Source organism: Astatotilapia calliptera, chromosome 5 (assembly GCF_900246225.1).
Source record: "Astatotilapia calliptera chromosome 5, fAstCal1.2, whole genome shotgun sequence".
NCBI lineage: Eukaryota > Metazoa > Chordata > Actinopteri > Cichliformes > Cichlidae > Astatotilapia > Astatotilapia calliptera.
The window spans coordinates 20,425,845-20,442,229 of NC_039306.1; the positions used below are offsets into that span (position 1 = coordinate 20,425,845).

At 41.7% G+C, this 16,385-nt stretch overlaps 1 protein-coding gene across 1 annotated transcript in view; it reads right to left on the reverse strand.

Annotated features, from left to right (window-relative positions):
* Window positions 1-2,342: 2,342 nt before the first annotated feature.
* Window positions 2,343-16,385, reverse strand: part of LOC113022498 (potassium voltage-gated channel subfamily B member 1-like) — a 43,608-nt gene continuing 29,565 nt past the window's right edge. The window contains exon 3 of the mRNA XM_026167960.1: window positions 2,343-8,387. Within this exon, the coding sequence (XP_026023745.1) occupies window positions 6,567-8,387 (1,821 nt within the window). The 3' untranslated portion in view covers window positions 2,343-6,566. The remainder of the gene's footprint in view (window positions 8,388-16,385) is intronic.

The following is a 16,385-nucleotide window of genomic DNA, read 5'->3' on the forward strand; positions in this document are numbered from 1 at the left end:
AAGTCATGACGTAACCAATCAACAAACGTGCACGGAAGCCTCATCAAGCAGGCTGTGCAGTTTTGTAAGTTCACAAAATGTTTATTATTTCAAGTGTAGATTTTATTTTTGTATTTAATTTAAATGAAATATTTTAAGAGTTTAACTTATATATTTTTATTTTATTTATTAAAAATATTTTAAAAGTATTAATTATTATGACTATTTTCTAATTATACATTTTGAGGTAAAAGAAAAAAAATCTGTCCTCCTTATAATAAATAAACAGGGTCTTATTTCAAAGTGCGACTTATAACCTTTAGTTTAAACGTGTCACAGTTACTACAGTAAACGACTTTATGATATACATTCCTCTCCTTTCATCTTAGTATAGAAGTTATTCCTGATCCATGATGTGAGGTGGATTATCCAACTCTGTACAAAATGTTAAGCTGATAAACTGTTCATCATGTGCGCACAAATCTCTAATAAGTAGCGTTTTTCATAAACTCATATTGGAATATTTTCTCGTGATCTGCTGTAGGTCACACTTAATGTTTTTGTGTTATTGCAGTGCTCGTGTAACAGACATGACTACTTCAGTTAAGGTTGTTGCTGGCGTTTACTGTAGCTTAATCCTTTTCACAACCTCGGTCATGGTGTAGAATGATGTAACATAACTTTTACAGTCACTGAAAAATAGTTTTTGTTGTTTGCTTATAGTCTTTAACAATTTCTTCTTTTGGGTGCTCCCTTTAGGGGATCATCTGCTTCCATCTCACCCTATCACTAGCATCTTCCTCTGTCACTCCAGCCCTCTGCACATCCTCCTTCACTAGATCCCTGAACCTCCTCTGCGGTCGTCTTCTTTTCCTCCTGCCTGGCAGCTCCATATTCAGCATCCTTTATCCATTTTGTCCACTATCTCTCGTCTGCACATGGCCAATCCATCTCAGCCTTGCTTCTGTAACTTTACTCCATACCACTCAACCTGAGCTGTCCCTCTGATACACTCATTTCTAATCCTGTCCATTCTGCTTGCTCCCAATGAAAATCTTAGCATCTTCAACTCTGCCACCTCCATCTTAGCCTCCTGTCCTTTTTTTCAGTCCCACCGCCTCCAAACATACATCATAGCAAGGCTCACTACGATCTTGTAAACCTTCTTTTTAAAATGGTTAGACTATAAAATTTTTAGAGTGAACCTTCCATAGAAATCTCTACAGTGACAATATTAAAAGGGATTAGAAAATGAGATCACATTTCTCCTATATCAACTTCTCTTTATCGGCTCCCTGTTAAATCCAGAAGTGAATATAAAACCTGTCTCCTCGCATAAAACTCTTGAACAATCAGACCACATCATATCTTAAAGGCCCGATAATACCATATTGTCCAATCAGAGCACTTCGTTCTCAGACTGCACACTTCCTGGTGGTTCAGAGAGATCCTAAAAGTAGAATGTGGGACTTCCCATGATGCACTTCTTCTCCATTCCTGTCTTTGCACACCCAGTGTGTTTGTAACCCCACTACTGTATGTCATTAAATTAAATTGTGTCTCTGCTCTTTCCCATATTGTTCATATACTGCTTTCATGCATTCACACTTACACTACAATGGATCCATTAGACCAAACTTGGGGTTGAGTATCTCGCCAAAGCATGGGCTCATTAGTCAAGCAAAAATATTGTTCTGGTCCCAGTGTTCTAATAGTGTTTGCTCCATTATGGAAGAAAATGGACAGTTGGATGCATATTTTTTTTTACCTTGAATTGATATCCACGTCACCTTAAGATTTTGAAAAATGCAATAAAAATAATAACTGTAAAAATAATCAACAAGTAATTAAGTGTTGATGTTGGTATTGGTGGTCATTGCTGGCACAGAATGGAAACTTCACTGGTCACTCATCATTAAAACTAGATGTACTGTGTTTGATGCAGGAAATACAGTTTGTTCTTCCATGTAAATTAATGGCATACTGAGACTGCTGTGGAGAGTTGCACCAAATCTGCTCAGTATTTCTCTATATGAACTTACTGGTGAACCCCTCCACAACAGTCCGTGTTTCTCATGTGGCGTCATGGGAAACTTAACCTCCCACTCCTGAAAGTTTAGTCAGAGACATCGGATCCGTACACATCTTAATGGATACGAAAACATACCACTAGAGGGAGCTATTGTATAAAACAAGCAGTGTTTATCCTCGACCCTTTAGCTCAGGCTTGTGCAGTCACTGCAGTTTGCTGTCACACGTTGTTATGTATGGAGGACCACAAGAGCCACGGGCATCGAAATAAAGAATTCTGTGCTTAAATAATGAACTGTCTTACAAGAAGAGTGAGACTCGCGGGACCAACACTGGATTATTGTCTTTATTAAGCATCAGTCAGTAAAATGAGAAATCTGCTTCAAAACTGCTCATTATAGACATTTTCCTATAGCTTTTTATTCTCTTTTCTTTTTTAGATAATATTTACAAGTTCTGTGTGTCAAAGTTTCATAGCGCTACATGCACTGAACAATGGGAAATCACAAATATTCTACAAAGTCAACTGGTACAAAGTACTAAACTTTACAAAAGAGACATTTTCCCAGACACAGATGGGGCGACGTACAGACCTGCGTGAGTTGAACAGAATGATTATTTCCCTGAAGGAGGGGGAAGAAAAGGATTGAAATCAAATGAAGTGTCTGTATTTGGCTTGAAATGCTTACTCAGTGATAAAACTTGTGCTTTCTGGAGTTGTATGAACTAATGTGTAAGTTTGTATTTTCTCAGTTTTTTCTTTGTGTTGTTATTCCTATTCTCGTTAAGAAGCCGAGGGCTTAATTTAGGCAAAATAAATAAAGTGCAGTTCAGAAAACAAGAGGAAATTATATAAAAAGCAACAAGGACATTGTTAACATTCATCCAACACAGAAAAAATGTATTCAAATAGACTATGGCTTGTTTAGAAAGTCAACTAGATTAGAGGCTCATTTTCCAAAATATTATTTACTGCATGTCTGACTGTTGAATGCTAATGAGCCTTCATTCTTCACTGTGTGACACATGCTCCCCCCTTTCCTTGTTCTTTTCTTATGTCCCTAGCACCTTCAGCAGCCAAAGTTATATGACCATTTGTCAGTTTGACATTTTTATTCTATTACAATGCAGCATTGGGCTGGGCTGCAAGAAAAAAAAAAAAGAAGCAAAGTAACTACACTGTCAGCGGTGTAGCTGTGTAGCTTCCTCCAAGCCACCCCTTTTGCCAGACTTGCAGGCAAAGTTTGTTCTTCAAAAACTGCATGACGCCATCTGACCAAACACACTGCTGTAACTGAGCCTTTCCTGCAGGCTCAGACCTTTCCGGTGCATGCCCAGGATTGTATTTATAGACTCACTGAATTGAACACATCCTCAAAAGGTTGCCTCATCTGCCTGCTTTGCACTGTCATTCTTCACAGAAGACTCGAGCACAAGGCTGGGCCTTGTAATGGAAAATGCATACGAGTGATATAATCTGACTGCATAACTCTGCTTCTTACTGACAGAATGTCAAGGCAGTTCTTTTGCCTGAGAGACGCTTTACTCTTCCCAAAAATGAGCGAAAGAAAAAAGGAAATTTCTTTGTTAATACTTCCATGCTCTCCTCTGAATGATTAACTTCTGTCTTTGTTGGTCATGAGGTGAAGGAGCAGAGGAACGTCAGTTATAATCAGGGTAACAGTTCTACTGCACAGCTAGGAAGCTGAAGTCTTTATTAACTGCATCACCATAGATGGGGGCATATGTTCGTACTCTGTCTGCTGTCTTGTAATTTGCTGAAATGTGTCCATGTTTCTATGAAAAAAAAGGGAATATGTGACTGTTTTTAAGAGGCCCATAATCCAGTTTTCTGTTTACACATTTGTTTTTAAGCCTTCACCACACTTGAGTGACAAGCAAGCAGGGAACAAACTGAGAGGAATGAACAGAATGTGAATGCTGTCTGCACTCTCAATATGCTATTTGAGTCTTTAAGGACTCCATCTCTACAAATTCGACTACTTGCTTGCATCAAATCTGAGCCATTCAGTCATCTCAGCCATCACCATGGAAACAGTGGTTGTTCACTCTACCGAGCGAGTCCCCACCTGTTTGTTTGTGTGGACCGGGCCTTTTCCGTGCACCCGTTTGGTGCTTTTTGAGTGAAAGTGCACAGGAAAGACATGAGAGAAAGGGCTGTAGATATCTAATATATCAGTCTGACAACATGATGACCCAGTTCTCTATGTGTTTATTCGCTGTTTGTTTTATTGTCATTCAGGCTCCATTAGACAGGGCACAGCGACAGATTCAGCGTGCAGAGTAGGCGTTCTTAAAAGCAAAGGCACCAAAATATCTAACTCATATTACGTCTAATGACTGCAGACATTGCACAGCAGTGAATATCTCTTTTAAGCTTAAGGTCCACTACTGAAAACGACTGCTTGTAGCTGGCTTGCATGATATGTTGTAAGTTGCAATAATAAAAAAATTATACTTGCTTGGTTTCTGTAAGAAAGAGCATGAGAGCACCGGATGATCAACGCCCGGATCGCTCATGTGTCCAGTGATCATGTGTGTTCAGAAAAGCGGGATGACGGATCCCTTTGGTTGAACTAAAGTGGCCTAATGTACCTCCTTGCTGTTTGTGTATCAGAGTGGCAAGCTGCACATAGCTGCGAGGTGTCTTTAAGTTTATAAGAGATGTCATGTGGACTCAAGTGAGCATAATGTTTTGGATTTCTGGAAGCGAACCACTTGCCAGGATCCAGAGAGTGTAAATAATCAAATTAGCTTTCTAAATGGATCTGAAATAAAGTGCTTCGTTCCTGCCTTCCTTTTTCATTTTCCTATTTCATCCTCCATCAGCAGTCGTCTTCTTCAGGGGCCAGCACGCTCTCTCTGGCTCACATGTTTGTCCCCAATGAGCGAGTATGCCCCCTTGATATATGTCACGTTCTGCTGTTTAGAAAAGGAATGCTTCAATTTCTAATATTCTTTGAGATAAATCATCAGCATGAGTTATCAGACAGAACAATTCTTTGGTTCTTCACATCACACAAAGAACAGAAGGACAGAGAATTACTGGGAGACAGTAGCAAACAATACAAAGGTATGCACTGCAGATTATTGTCTAATAAATGCAGCTCCATTGAAATAATGCAGTACTTGAAATGCAAAACTATGAGATTATGCACAATATATTTATCTAAGAATCCATTCTTTTAGAAAATAGCTTAAAAATATAAATTATTTTGATTCTTTACCTTGTACAATAAATGTGTATCGTTGTAACAGATTCTACTTGCGTAATTAGAAATGTACAATATTCACACTCGGAAGCTCAAATCTCTGGGATTTTCACTGCTGTCTTTCCAGCTGTTTTGATGCTCATAAGCAGTGTCATTTAATGCAAAGTTTATCAGCTACACCAGGAATGGCGACTCCCCCTCAGCTCCTTCAAGAAACTTTTCATCAGTGTCAGACAGTTTTTTTTCCGTTTAAGTTTCCTCCACATCGGACATGAAGTCTAAGAGACATGCAAAAGACATTTAGAAACAAAGAAAATAGGTACACAAGCACAGATAACGCTTTTTTCTTCTGTGTTAATAATAAAAAAGTGCTCTCTCTCTCTCTTTCTCGCCAGCAGCCTGGCACAACGAGAACAGGAAGGACATTCACGGATATAACCTCACAGTGTGTCTCTGTGTCGTTTAATGTGACCTGTGCAGTAAAAAAGAAAAGAAGAAAAGAGATCAACGAGTAGGACACTGAACTTTTTTTTGACGACAACAGACTGAAACACTTGAGTCTTACTCGAGATCACACTCAAGACAAGAGACCACAAACGTTACATAGGAATAAATATAGTAGATATGAAAGGTAATGATTAAGCACACGTGCATGCTGCCTGACTGCCTGTTAATTTCTGGCTTTCGCTCTGCCGTACAAACATAAAACACAGGAGACGACGTGTACTAAGGCCAGTTTCGAGGAAGGAAGTTAAAGGAAACAAACTACGCATTTTCCCACCACTTCATCGTATACGCTGAATATAGGTTATACACTGTGTAGAAAGTAAAAGAAAATGTGTATTCCCCTTACAACGCAATATGCCAGGTTTCAATGCCCTTTGTGGTTTGCTACTGATTTGACAGCCTTTGCTATTGTGGCGTCAAAGTGCTATCCAGGGATGCCGGGAAAGTAGGTTTTTGCCTTATGAAAAAGATTAACTGTAGTCAACTGGACAGGCTAAAAGAAATGTATAAATTGTAAAACTCTTCAGAATGTATTCCTTGCTTCTTTTTTTAAAATCTCTTAAGAGTTCTCTGCTAAAAGGATTTATTTACGAGTTATTAGTAGAAAGAAGCTCAAGAGGACACAAAATTCTTTCCCAGTGTGCACAGTTACTGTTTCTTCACGGGATAGAAGTATTTTTGTAAGTCTTTAAATGTTCCCGCAAATGTTTTCCGTGCCTTTCATAACGCTGGGAGGTTCCCAGCGCTTCTTATTTGCTTGTCACCTCCTTTGCTTTCTATTCACGTTCTGTCTGTTGTCTCTTTTCTTTTGGTTCTTTAAGAGTTAGAGTGACTCTTCTCTCCCTGAAGTGGCTGAAGTTCCTGAGCCACGTGGTTCTCCTGCCCCTCTAACGGCAGTGTGCTGTTTCCCAGCTTCCGTTGGAGGCCCTCCATGTGGTTGGGAGCCTGCTGGAAAGTGGAGCGATGGCCAAACTTGGGGCTGGATTTCTCCAGGAGTCTTTGGGCTGGGCTGGCGACTGAACCATCATGCGGGTGCTCCTCCTCATCTGTGTCAGCATCAATGAACTTACTGACGGAGGCATCGTGGAACGTGAACATGCTAGGCAGTAAGTTTTCTGGGCTCTTGCTGGGTGTTCTGCTGCTGGCGGTCGTGTAGATGGATGCCTCGGGGCTATGCACGGACGAGCTGTCTGACAGGACTCCCGTCCCTGAATCCTCACCGCCTCGGAAGTTGACTTTATGAGAACGACTTTTGAGTGGGTTGTTGATGTGTGTGCCTCTGGAGTTTGTACCTTTGCCTGTCAAGGGTGTTGTGGCGCCTTCATGCTCATTTTCCAGGGTGGTCTCCAGGCTCGGGTTTGTACTGACCTTGCCCGGGATGTTGCTGATGGGGCTTTGGGAAAAGCGAGAGCTCTCAGGTAAGTCAGTGGCACAGCTGATAAAGCTGTCGATACTGGACGTGCTCTTCATGTCTGTCACAACCTCCAGTGTGCTTGGGATAGCTTCATTGGGGATGCTTCCCATCTCAAGCTGAGCTCTTTGTCTACATTTGGACGGCTGCCCCTTTTCCTTGCCGGTGAGGCTGGGTTGCGTTTGGGCCTTGGTCATCTTGTTGTACAGCTCCTCCAGTTTCTGTGCACTGAGGTGCTGGGGGCTGCTGGAAGGCTTGGCCTGCTCTACATAGTTTGATTCAAGGGTCTTGGTGGGGCTGCCTGGGTTGGTCTTTGACTTGTTTTTCGGAGTCCCTTTGTGGATATTAGGAGACACATGGTTATCCTGGAGTTTCTCCTTCATTTCATCAGATTTCTCCACCATTACATCCATGAGCTCCACACTGTGGCCAAATGCGTCTTTAATGTTCATAGAGACAATGCTACCATTTCTCCTAGCTCTCTCCAGAGCCTCCCTTCTTTTGATGGCTTTCTCCTGCCTCTTTTGCTCTTTGTAGAATTCAGAGAAGTTATTTACAATGATGGGGATAGGCAGGGCGATCACCAGAACCCCCGCAATGCAGCACAACCCGCCGACTATCTTTCCCAGCAAAGTTTTTGGGTAAATATCTCCGTAACCCACTGTGGTCATAGTAATGGTAGCCCACCAGAAGGAAGCTGGGATGCTCTTAAACTTAGTGTCTTCTTCATCTTTCTCAGCGAAGAACACCAGACTGGAGAATATCATAATTCCCATGGCCAAGAAGAGGATAAGGAGACCCAGCTCATTATAACTCCTTCTGAGAGTAAAGCCCAAGGACTGAAGACCTGTGGAGTGACGGGCTAGCTTCAGAATACGCAAGATCCTCATGATCCGAAAAATCTGAACCACACGGCGGACATTCTGAAACTGCAGCACGCTCTTGTTGGATTCTGTCAGGAAGATGGTGACATAGTAGGGCAAGATGGCTAACAGGTCAATAATATTCAAAGGACCTTTAAAGAACTTCCATTTGCTGGGGGAAGAGAGAAAGCGAAGGAGGTACTCCATAGTAAACCACGCGATACACACGGCTTCCACATGGGCCAGTTGTGGATTGTCGGTGGGTTGATCAAACTCATCTGTGTCCTGCAGCTCTGGAAGTGTGTTCAGAGACAAGGCAATGGTGGACAACACAATGAAGAGGATGGAGATGATTGCCAGGATCTGGAAAACACAGAGAGAAAAATGTTTAAAAAAATGTCTGCGGTATAAACTTCCACTGCTCTGTACTCATCTATTGCTATTTCCCCAGAACAGTGCAGGTCAGTCAGTTCTCCCCTTTGGTTCACACTGAAATAGTTTAACAGCACTCCATAGTCCATCGCTGTGGTAAACCTGAAGGGGGAACAAGGAGCTTTAGCATGTTAGCAGTGTCAATTACTTCTATTTTAGTAACATTTAGCTAAAATTCAGCTATTTGTAAAATTCCTCACATTTTAGACTACAGAAGCTGAGCTGAACAAATCAAAAAGTGTGATATTGATCAGCACATGCATGCCAAATGTGGATAGTTTCGGAGTAATTGCCCAATCCATTTTGTTAATCTTACACAAACAAGAAGCAAATGCTTGATCATCAGAATATCTCTTAACCGATGGCCGTCTAGACAGAAATGAACACTTAGAGATTAAAAGACTGCACAGAGTATGCAACAAGTCTGAAGCCATCTGTTTTGTATTCATGGAAGGCTCCTTCTCATTACCCTGAATGTGGAGCTCGCACCACAGTTTTTATTTTCAAAACCAGATTCATCAAAGTTATTATTCGCAACAAAGAGGAAAAGTATCACAGATACATCAGACATTGCTGTACATTCAGGGGAGTCATTTTGCTTTATTGCAATTCACAGCGAATATCAGTGCAGATACTAAAACCATCGTTTGGCTGAGTTAATCATGTAGAGAAAATCTGATATGATGACAGCCTTGATGGGATATTTTTTTAGACCAGATGGTTTGAAAAGCTTCTTTCAGAACAACACTCAGTGTCTTCAATTGACCTTCTGGCTTTTCTTCAAGCATCGCCGGCTAATGGAAACTGACAGTCAGGTCTATGACTGGGTGTCTGCTGATGAATGGGAAAAACACTGCCACTCCAACTCTGCACTGGCACAGTACAGCTGGTCTTCAGGGCTGGGATCAGGTAAGATGCTTGACTGAATCAAAACTGATATAAGAGTTTGAGTCTTGTATGGCAGCAAGGACGGTCATTCCCGAGAGAAACTCAGTATCAAAGAGAAGAACTGGTGTTGCTCCATTTGTAGCATTTAACTGCGTTTTTCAGAAATAGCTAAAACGCCCTGGTTCATCCTTTTGATGATATTAGTTCACGGCCCCTTTAGCTTTTCTACTTTCATGTCAGCATTTCAAAAGAAGGGTCGGAGCTAATGTGAACTCTGGGGCATTTTTCTTTTTGTGTCTTGCGCTACACTGGAAGAGAGTGTAAGCAAAAGACAAGAAAGCAAGAGAGCGAGAGGGAGTTTCTGATTGTACCGATACTCCTGAAAAAAAAAAACAAAAACCCAACAAACAAACAAACAAACCCTTTGAGACTTTACTACCTCTGTCTCCATTTCTATTCATTCTGCTACAATCCTTCAATGCCCCAGGCTTCAAGAAAACCCGGATGAATTACTTTGCTGCAAAGGACAGCATGCGTAGCAAGCGAGACCCACTGAAAGGCTACTGGAGACCTTTTAAAGCACTGAGCTACCTACTAATGATATAATCTGCTGAGTACAACAGGGTCTAGTCATAGTGCTGGGGATTAGGAAGCCTACACCGTTGTGGCTGTGTAGGTGTGCCACACCTATTATTCCTGTCCTGGAGTCAGTGTGAAATCCAGCACAAGGTCACTGTCGAGGCCATGTCCCAGGCGACTGGAGAGCGGGATTATTCCCTTGTGCCAGTCAACCTCTATAAGCTTTAATTAATCTTGACAGGTGAGCGCTTCCACACCTAGCTTGGCCTTTAAAGAGAGAGGGGCTAAAAGCAGTGAAAGTTTTGTTCGGATGAGGCAAGAGAGGACAGGAGTTTAGAAGCAAGAGGGAATTAAAGGGCACCCCGAAATGTAAACTTTATCAGAGCTTTCCCTGAAATAGCCTGCCTCCAGGTGTGGGTCCCAAGAGAGTCAAAATGATGGATTAAACTCTGAAATAAGACCTGTTAGAGGTAGATTTCAGGTAACTAAATAATCACACTCAAGAGAATAAATCAGCTAAAGTTATAAAAAACACAAACGTTACCCTTAACTGTAAAAGGTAAAAGATTGCAGCATTGTTTTCAGTAGTTTTGCGAGGATGTGGAGGTCACACAACTTAGCAGAAGCCCTAAAGGGGAGTTTTGGGAAAAGCAAATCATGCAGGGAGCGCGCTGATTTAGCATCAGATTGGGACTCAAGACCGAGCCTGAAGTGTTCAGTGGAAACCGCGCTCAACAGATCAGGACTTTTCTAGCAGGCTGGAGAGCACTTTAATGTATCACGCTGAAACCTGGCTGTGTTGTGTAAAGAGAGCACCTGAAGGATGATGAGCTCCAGTTCCCATCAAATTATCTCCCTCGCTCACCTTTTCTCCTCACACCCTGGTAGTGAGCCAACTAGGGTCAGCCAGAGAGGAGATTATAGGAACGCAAGCTCGCTACAGTGATACAGATAGACACAGGCAGAGAAGGATGTCTGCTGAGGACACTCGGCGCTGTGACAAATCTGTGACGAAGGGAAAATGAGGCTAACCCAGTCTGTGCTTTGCAACAGAAACCAATGAGCTCCCTGTGGTAAGGACACATGGGGTGCAATATGATTGTGTTCCAAAGTTAAAGTTAAAATGAATCAGTAGTGTCTTTATGTAGCTGACACAGTGCACAACTGAAAGGTGAAATATGTATGGGCAAATGTATTACAGTACAGCAGGGACATTAAGACGCAGATGCGCTGCTAAAGAGGGTTATGGTCAGTGCTGTGTTACCTCATTAGCTCTTAATGACAAGCACTGGAGTCATGAGGACAGCCCGTCCCATTTCCTGTTTGCATAAATGGAAGATAAATCTGATCAAGGCTGTTGCTGCTTCTGCACAACCATGGCACACGCTCACCCCTAACAAGCACAAACATATTGAGAGAGAGACACACACACACACACACACACACTCCCCCCCTCCAGCTCAGTAATTAGCCCCAAGCCTCCTTTCCCTGCAGGCCTGTAGAGGCAGGAGACTGAATATTTAATATCCTCCTCAAGTGCAAGCTTTGCTGTCCTGGAAAAGGTGTGCATGAGTGGATCCTCAGTGGGCCATGGCGGACTGCAGAACCAGAGATGTAGCCTAGTTTTCACACTGCGTTCACCACTCGGGGGTTGGTTCAACTTCATGCTTGATCGAGGGAGGAATGGACAGGAAAGCAGGGTGTCTATTAACACCTGGCAGGAGGCTTCCACAGGGAAGGAGTGTCCCGCCAGGACCGGAAGACAGAGGGAAGGGGGCCTTGACACTGATACAGTTGTGTAACCGAGTTGTACTCATTTGCCAGGATGGAAAAAACAAAGCATTTCATTATTTTTAACGAGTGTCCTCACCTCTATATTTTATCAGACATATGTTATTTTGTTTCTCGCTGGTGTTGAGTTCAGATATATGGTTAATAATTAACTTGGACAAGCAACAAGGCCAAAGTTGTTGTAGTGACTGTTTAGGAAAAAAATTGCCAGCCCCTAAACAATGATTCTTTTTTTTTTCAGGCAAAATGAATGTCAAACTTTGCCCAAGTTTGTGGCTTGTTCCATCAAGACAGATGCTATAAAACTTATGCATTATGAAGGCAGAGCACTTACTTACAAAAGTGAAGTGCATCACAATATGAATGCTTTCAAATGCTTCTGCAGCACATTTCACCCATCAGCTTTCCATCAGTTTCTTGGCATCTCTGAGATCATATTTATGTTCTCAGAGCAACGTGCAGCCTAAGCATGCTAAGATTTGCCAATTGGCACTTAGCACAAAGTACAAGTCAGCATTATGGGAGTATTATCAGTTTTAGGGGCATTTAATCAGAAACTAACCTTTGACCACATTTACATTTTGGCTTCAAGAGCTGTTACTTAAAAAGTAATCATCACAGAGTTATTACAACTGAGGACGATATGAATACAGAAATACATGTAGTAAGGCAGGGGTTTCGAACATGAGGCATAGGGGCCGGAATTGGCCGGTAAAGACTCCAATCTGGTCCACAGGATGACTTTGGAAAATGTGAAGGAGAAAAGAAATTTTAGACTTTTAATAGTATTTTGCATTTTACTGATAAAGACCCCCCCCCCCCCCCCAATGGCCATTCATGCTACACCAACGTAATTATTTATAGATTTCTGTAATTTTACACACTTACTTCTTACTTCAAAGAGTCATGCTTACAGATGTCTTTCTGTTGAAATAGCACATAATTTTTTAAAAATATACTCATCTATGTACACTGGCAGAGAGAGAGTTTTCACTGGTCCGCCACAAAGTGGTCTGGATGTAGCCCATGATGTAAAATCTGACATCAAGAACGGATTTTCCACTGCGTTACGCTGCGTGAACCAATGATTCACTTCTTTGTAACTGGATTTGCCCTTTTCGCAACAAGAGATGAATCAATAGGGGGGATTATGTCAAGCAGTGATTCACTTCATTTTATTTTATGTGTGCATGTTGAGTGCAAGATGGCATCTCTAATCCTCTTATTGTTGTACTTGTCTGTGTCTGGCCAATAAATGTTTTCCTGCCCTTTATGCAAACGACTGGCCCGTCCTCCTACAGGGGCTGCTGTGGTGCTGCAGTTATTTCCTCTGCGGGACACTGGGTGAGTGTTTTTGTTTTTTAATAGAGACAGGGGAACAGATGGATGGTATTACATTGCTAATAAATAAAGTGGAAAGTCCTCTCCTTAGTGGAGAAAAGGCCTGTTGCAGCTATAAACACTATAACTCCCCAGGGTTACAATCACCTTCTTGGAAAGTTCCACAAAGGGACTGCGGTGCAATAAAAACTGCTCTCACTTGCTGCTCTTACATAATATAATTATGATGAACCCCTGAACATGCTGTCCTTCCTTTTATTTCCCATATAGTGCTTTTATAGTTTCTGGGACAACATTGTTTACATTTTTTAATATTTTGCAACTGTGAACAAACCTTACAAAAAGACTTTTAGACTTTAACCAGTCTGTGAGCCTCTACGGCATTGAATCCATTTAAGGATTAGGTTATAATAAAATGTGTCGTAACTGCATAAATTGATTTAAAGACAGACCAACCAACTACAATGAGGGAGAACACAACAGAGAACAGAGGGAAACACAGAATATATACACAGGATAACGAGGGAACAGGACACGGATGGGAAGACAGCTGACAGGGGAAGCAAAACTAAACATAGTACACGCGAGATGGAGACTATCAAAGTAAAACAGGAACTAACACACACACAGACTAGATGTCAAAACTAAGACCAGAAAATAAAACAGAGCAGAAATATAACAACAACCACCAAAACCTGGAACACAAACCAAACCTTAGAATATTAAATAAAATGTACATGATGATACTGGTGAGTTGAATAGTAGCAGAACAGCGCACAAGAGCGCCCCCTCAAAATCAAGTAAACGGAACCTGATGTGTTTTTGGAACATACAGAGTCTTACAACACAGGAAGGGCATCTGCCAAATCAAATATGCGGAGCTACCCATTGTTGTGACCTGTGGTGAATGAGGTGACAGATGAAAGTCGCTTCTACAGTACTATAATACAGAAAAGCAACAACCAGCTTTTAAACAAAAAACTTACTCCGAGTCTAACTTGAGCATCGAAATTGACAAGACCTTCTGTGTCCCACACAGGCGTACCCCCCTGCTTCTTTTCACCTTACCTAGCAACCTTTTCTGTCCCAACTTTGAGTATCTCCACAGAGAGCCTTTGTATATCCTGTGCTATGTACTGAGAAGACAGGGAGATAGATTACTGAGCTCGCGGCTACTCACAGGATGTGTCCTTTTGAAGGTGTGAAGGTGGTGCTAAAACGCTGAGGACGAAGTGCGTTAAGTGTGCGCTCACAGATTTCTGTTTTTTGTCTGCCTTTCTGTGAACCTCTAGAAGTCTAACATGCACAATATTTTGCATTATTTTAGTGGTTATCCAGTTCAGATTTAAAAGGTAAAGTATAATTTAAGATATACTATTAAATTCATTTCACCCAAAATGTCTGAAATTATAGTACGAGTTGTAAAAAACTGAAAGTGACCTGATCTGGGCTAATATTTAACAGTCTGCAGTGCATTTCATCTGATTTTTCACTGTATTAGGAGCTCATCATCAGGCTCTCAGAAGCTAAAGACGTCTGCCTTTCGAGGATGGCAGAGAAAAGGTGAGAGGTGGCATAAAGAACAGAGGTGGCTCGGTGAAAATGAAGACAAAATATGGGAGAAGTGAGAAAGTGAAATGAGATTATTCCCTATGGATGACGAGCACAAAAGGCACCAGCGCTGCTGTCACCATGTGAGCATCAATCTCCTTGATAAAACATCTGTACTCCAACCGGAGGCCACAGAAACCTTGGTTCTGATATATCTGGAGCACCTGCACTAGATGATGTAGACTGAAGGATCTCTAGCACGGTGGCCTACAAAACAGATGTTTATTATAAACTGTTTTAGAGATTTTAAAGAACAAATCTCACGTAGAGTGGTCCATTCAGAAGTTTCATATCTAAATCCTGTTTTACATTTTCTTCTTTCTTTTTTTTGTTTAAATTGGTTTTTGACATAAAAAAAATTGGACTTTTTTTTTGCAGTGTTGCTATAAAATATGTGGACAGTATTCTAGATCATTTTTTCCACCCATTTTTAACCACTTATGCAATTCAGGATCAGAGGGGGGTGGAGCCTATCCCAGTTGTCAGGTTACACCCCCGAAACATTCACCAGTCTATTGCAGAGCTAACAGAGAGAGTCAGACAACCATTCACACTCACATTCACTCCTAAGGCCAATTTAGAATCACGGGTTAACCTACTGCTGTGCTCCTGTCAGAAGTAAAGTCAGAAGGCAAGTATTTTGCTGTATTGTCAGTGATGAACATGAATGACTCTACTTATCTAAAGAACTGAAATAAATCCTGTTTTTCCTCATTTGTCTGGAACGCATTAACTCGGGAGTGGCGTCACTCTGTGCTGTATCTGGAACGCAGCCTACAACATGCATGACTTTGAACTGTGATTACTCAGAGGAAACCCACCTAGGCACGGCGACACAATGCAAACTACACAGAGCGATCAGTGGATTCAAACCCAGGATCCTTTTGCTGTGAGGTGACACTGCTCCACCTCATGTAAGACTCATTCATAACGTACAGCAATTACACATGATTCTTGTAATAAATTCTACCAATTTCATTAGGATTGTGTTGATGGACAAGTCAGTGGGCGGGTGTCACCACAAAGACTTTAGAGAAAAGAGAAAACTTGTCTGAAGAACTGCGAACCTTTAATGAACTGCATGCTGGCTGCACTCTCTGCTGAACCTCAGAGACAGGCTGGGCTTTCAAACAGCATGTCCCTGTTTAAATAAACCTACTGTGGTAACCCACAATAAGCTTGGGAAGCTTTCCTCCGAGCTGGATGGGGAAAAAAATACAGTCTGCATGGGTGAGCCCTGCTAATGGAATAAGTATGGTGTCTGTGATCCTCAGATGTACAATCCTGTTAGACAGTGGGCGTTTTTCTGCTTGCTGAAATTCAGCACACTGGCAAGGCTCACAGCCATCTCACATCTCCTCTCAGTGAAGACACATCACACCCAGCTGAAAATGACAAGTTCTCAAAATCTGTCTTTGTTCTCGATACTTATAATTATAATTATTTTTTTTTTGCAGGCTGGAGCTCCAGCTGTCTCTTGTTGCTATGGTTGTTGCTCACTATGAAAGTGGCAGCAGTGTTGGCAGGTGAATGGAAAACGAACAGAATTTTTCAGCTGAATCATTACTCTGTGAAAATGGACCATTTGGTGCTGTAGTGCATAACAAGAGCGATGAGATTCTTGCTTATCGTCTATGAAGGCTGGGGTGATGTTAATTAGACAAAAGTACCAGTCGAGAAAGTAACCAGAGCTTGTTGTAATTAATATTCCAGTGAAAA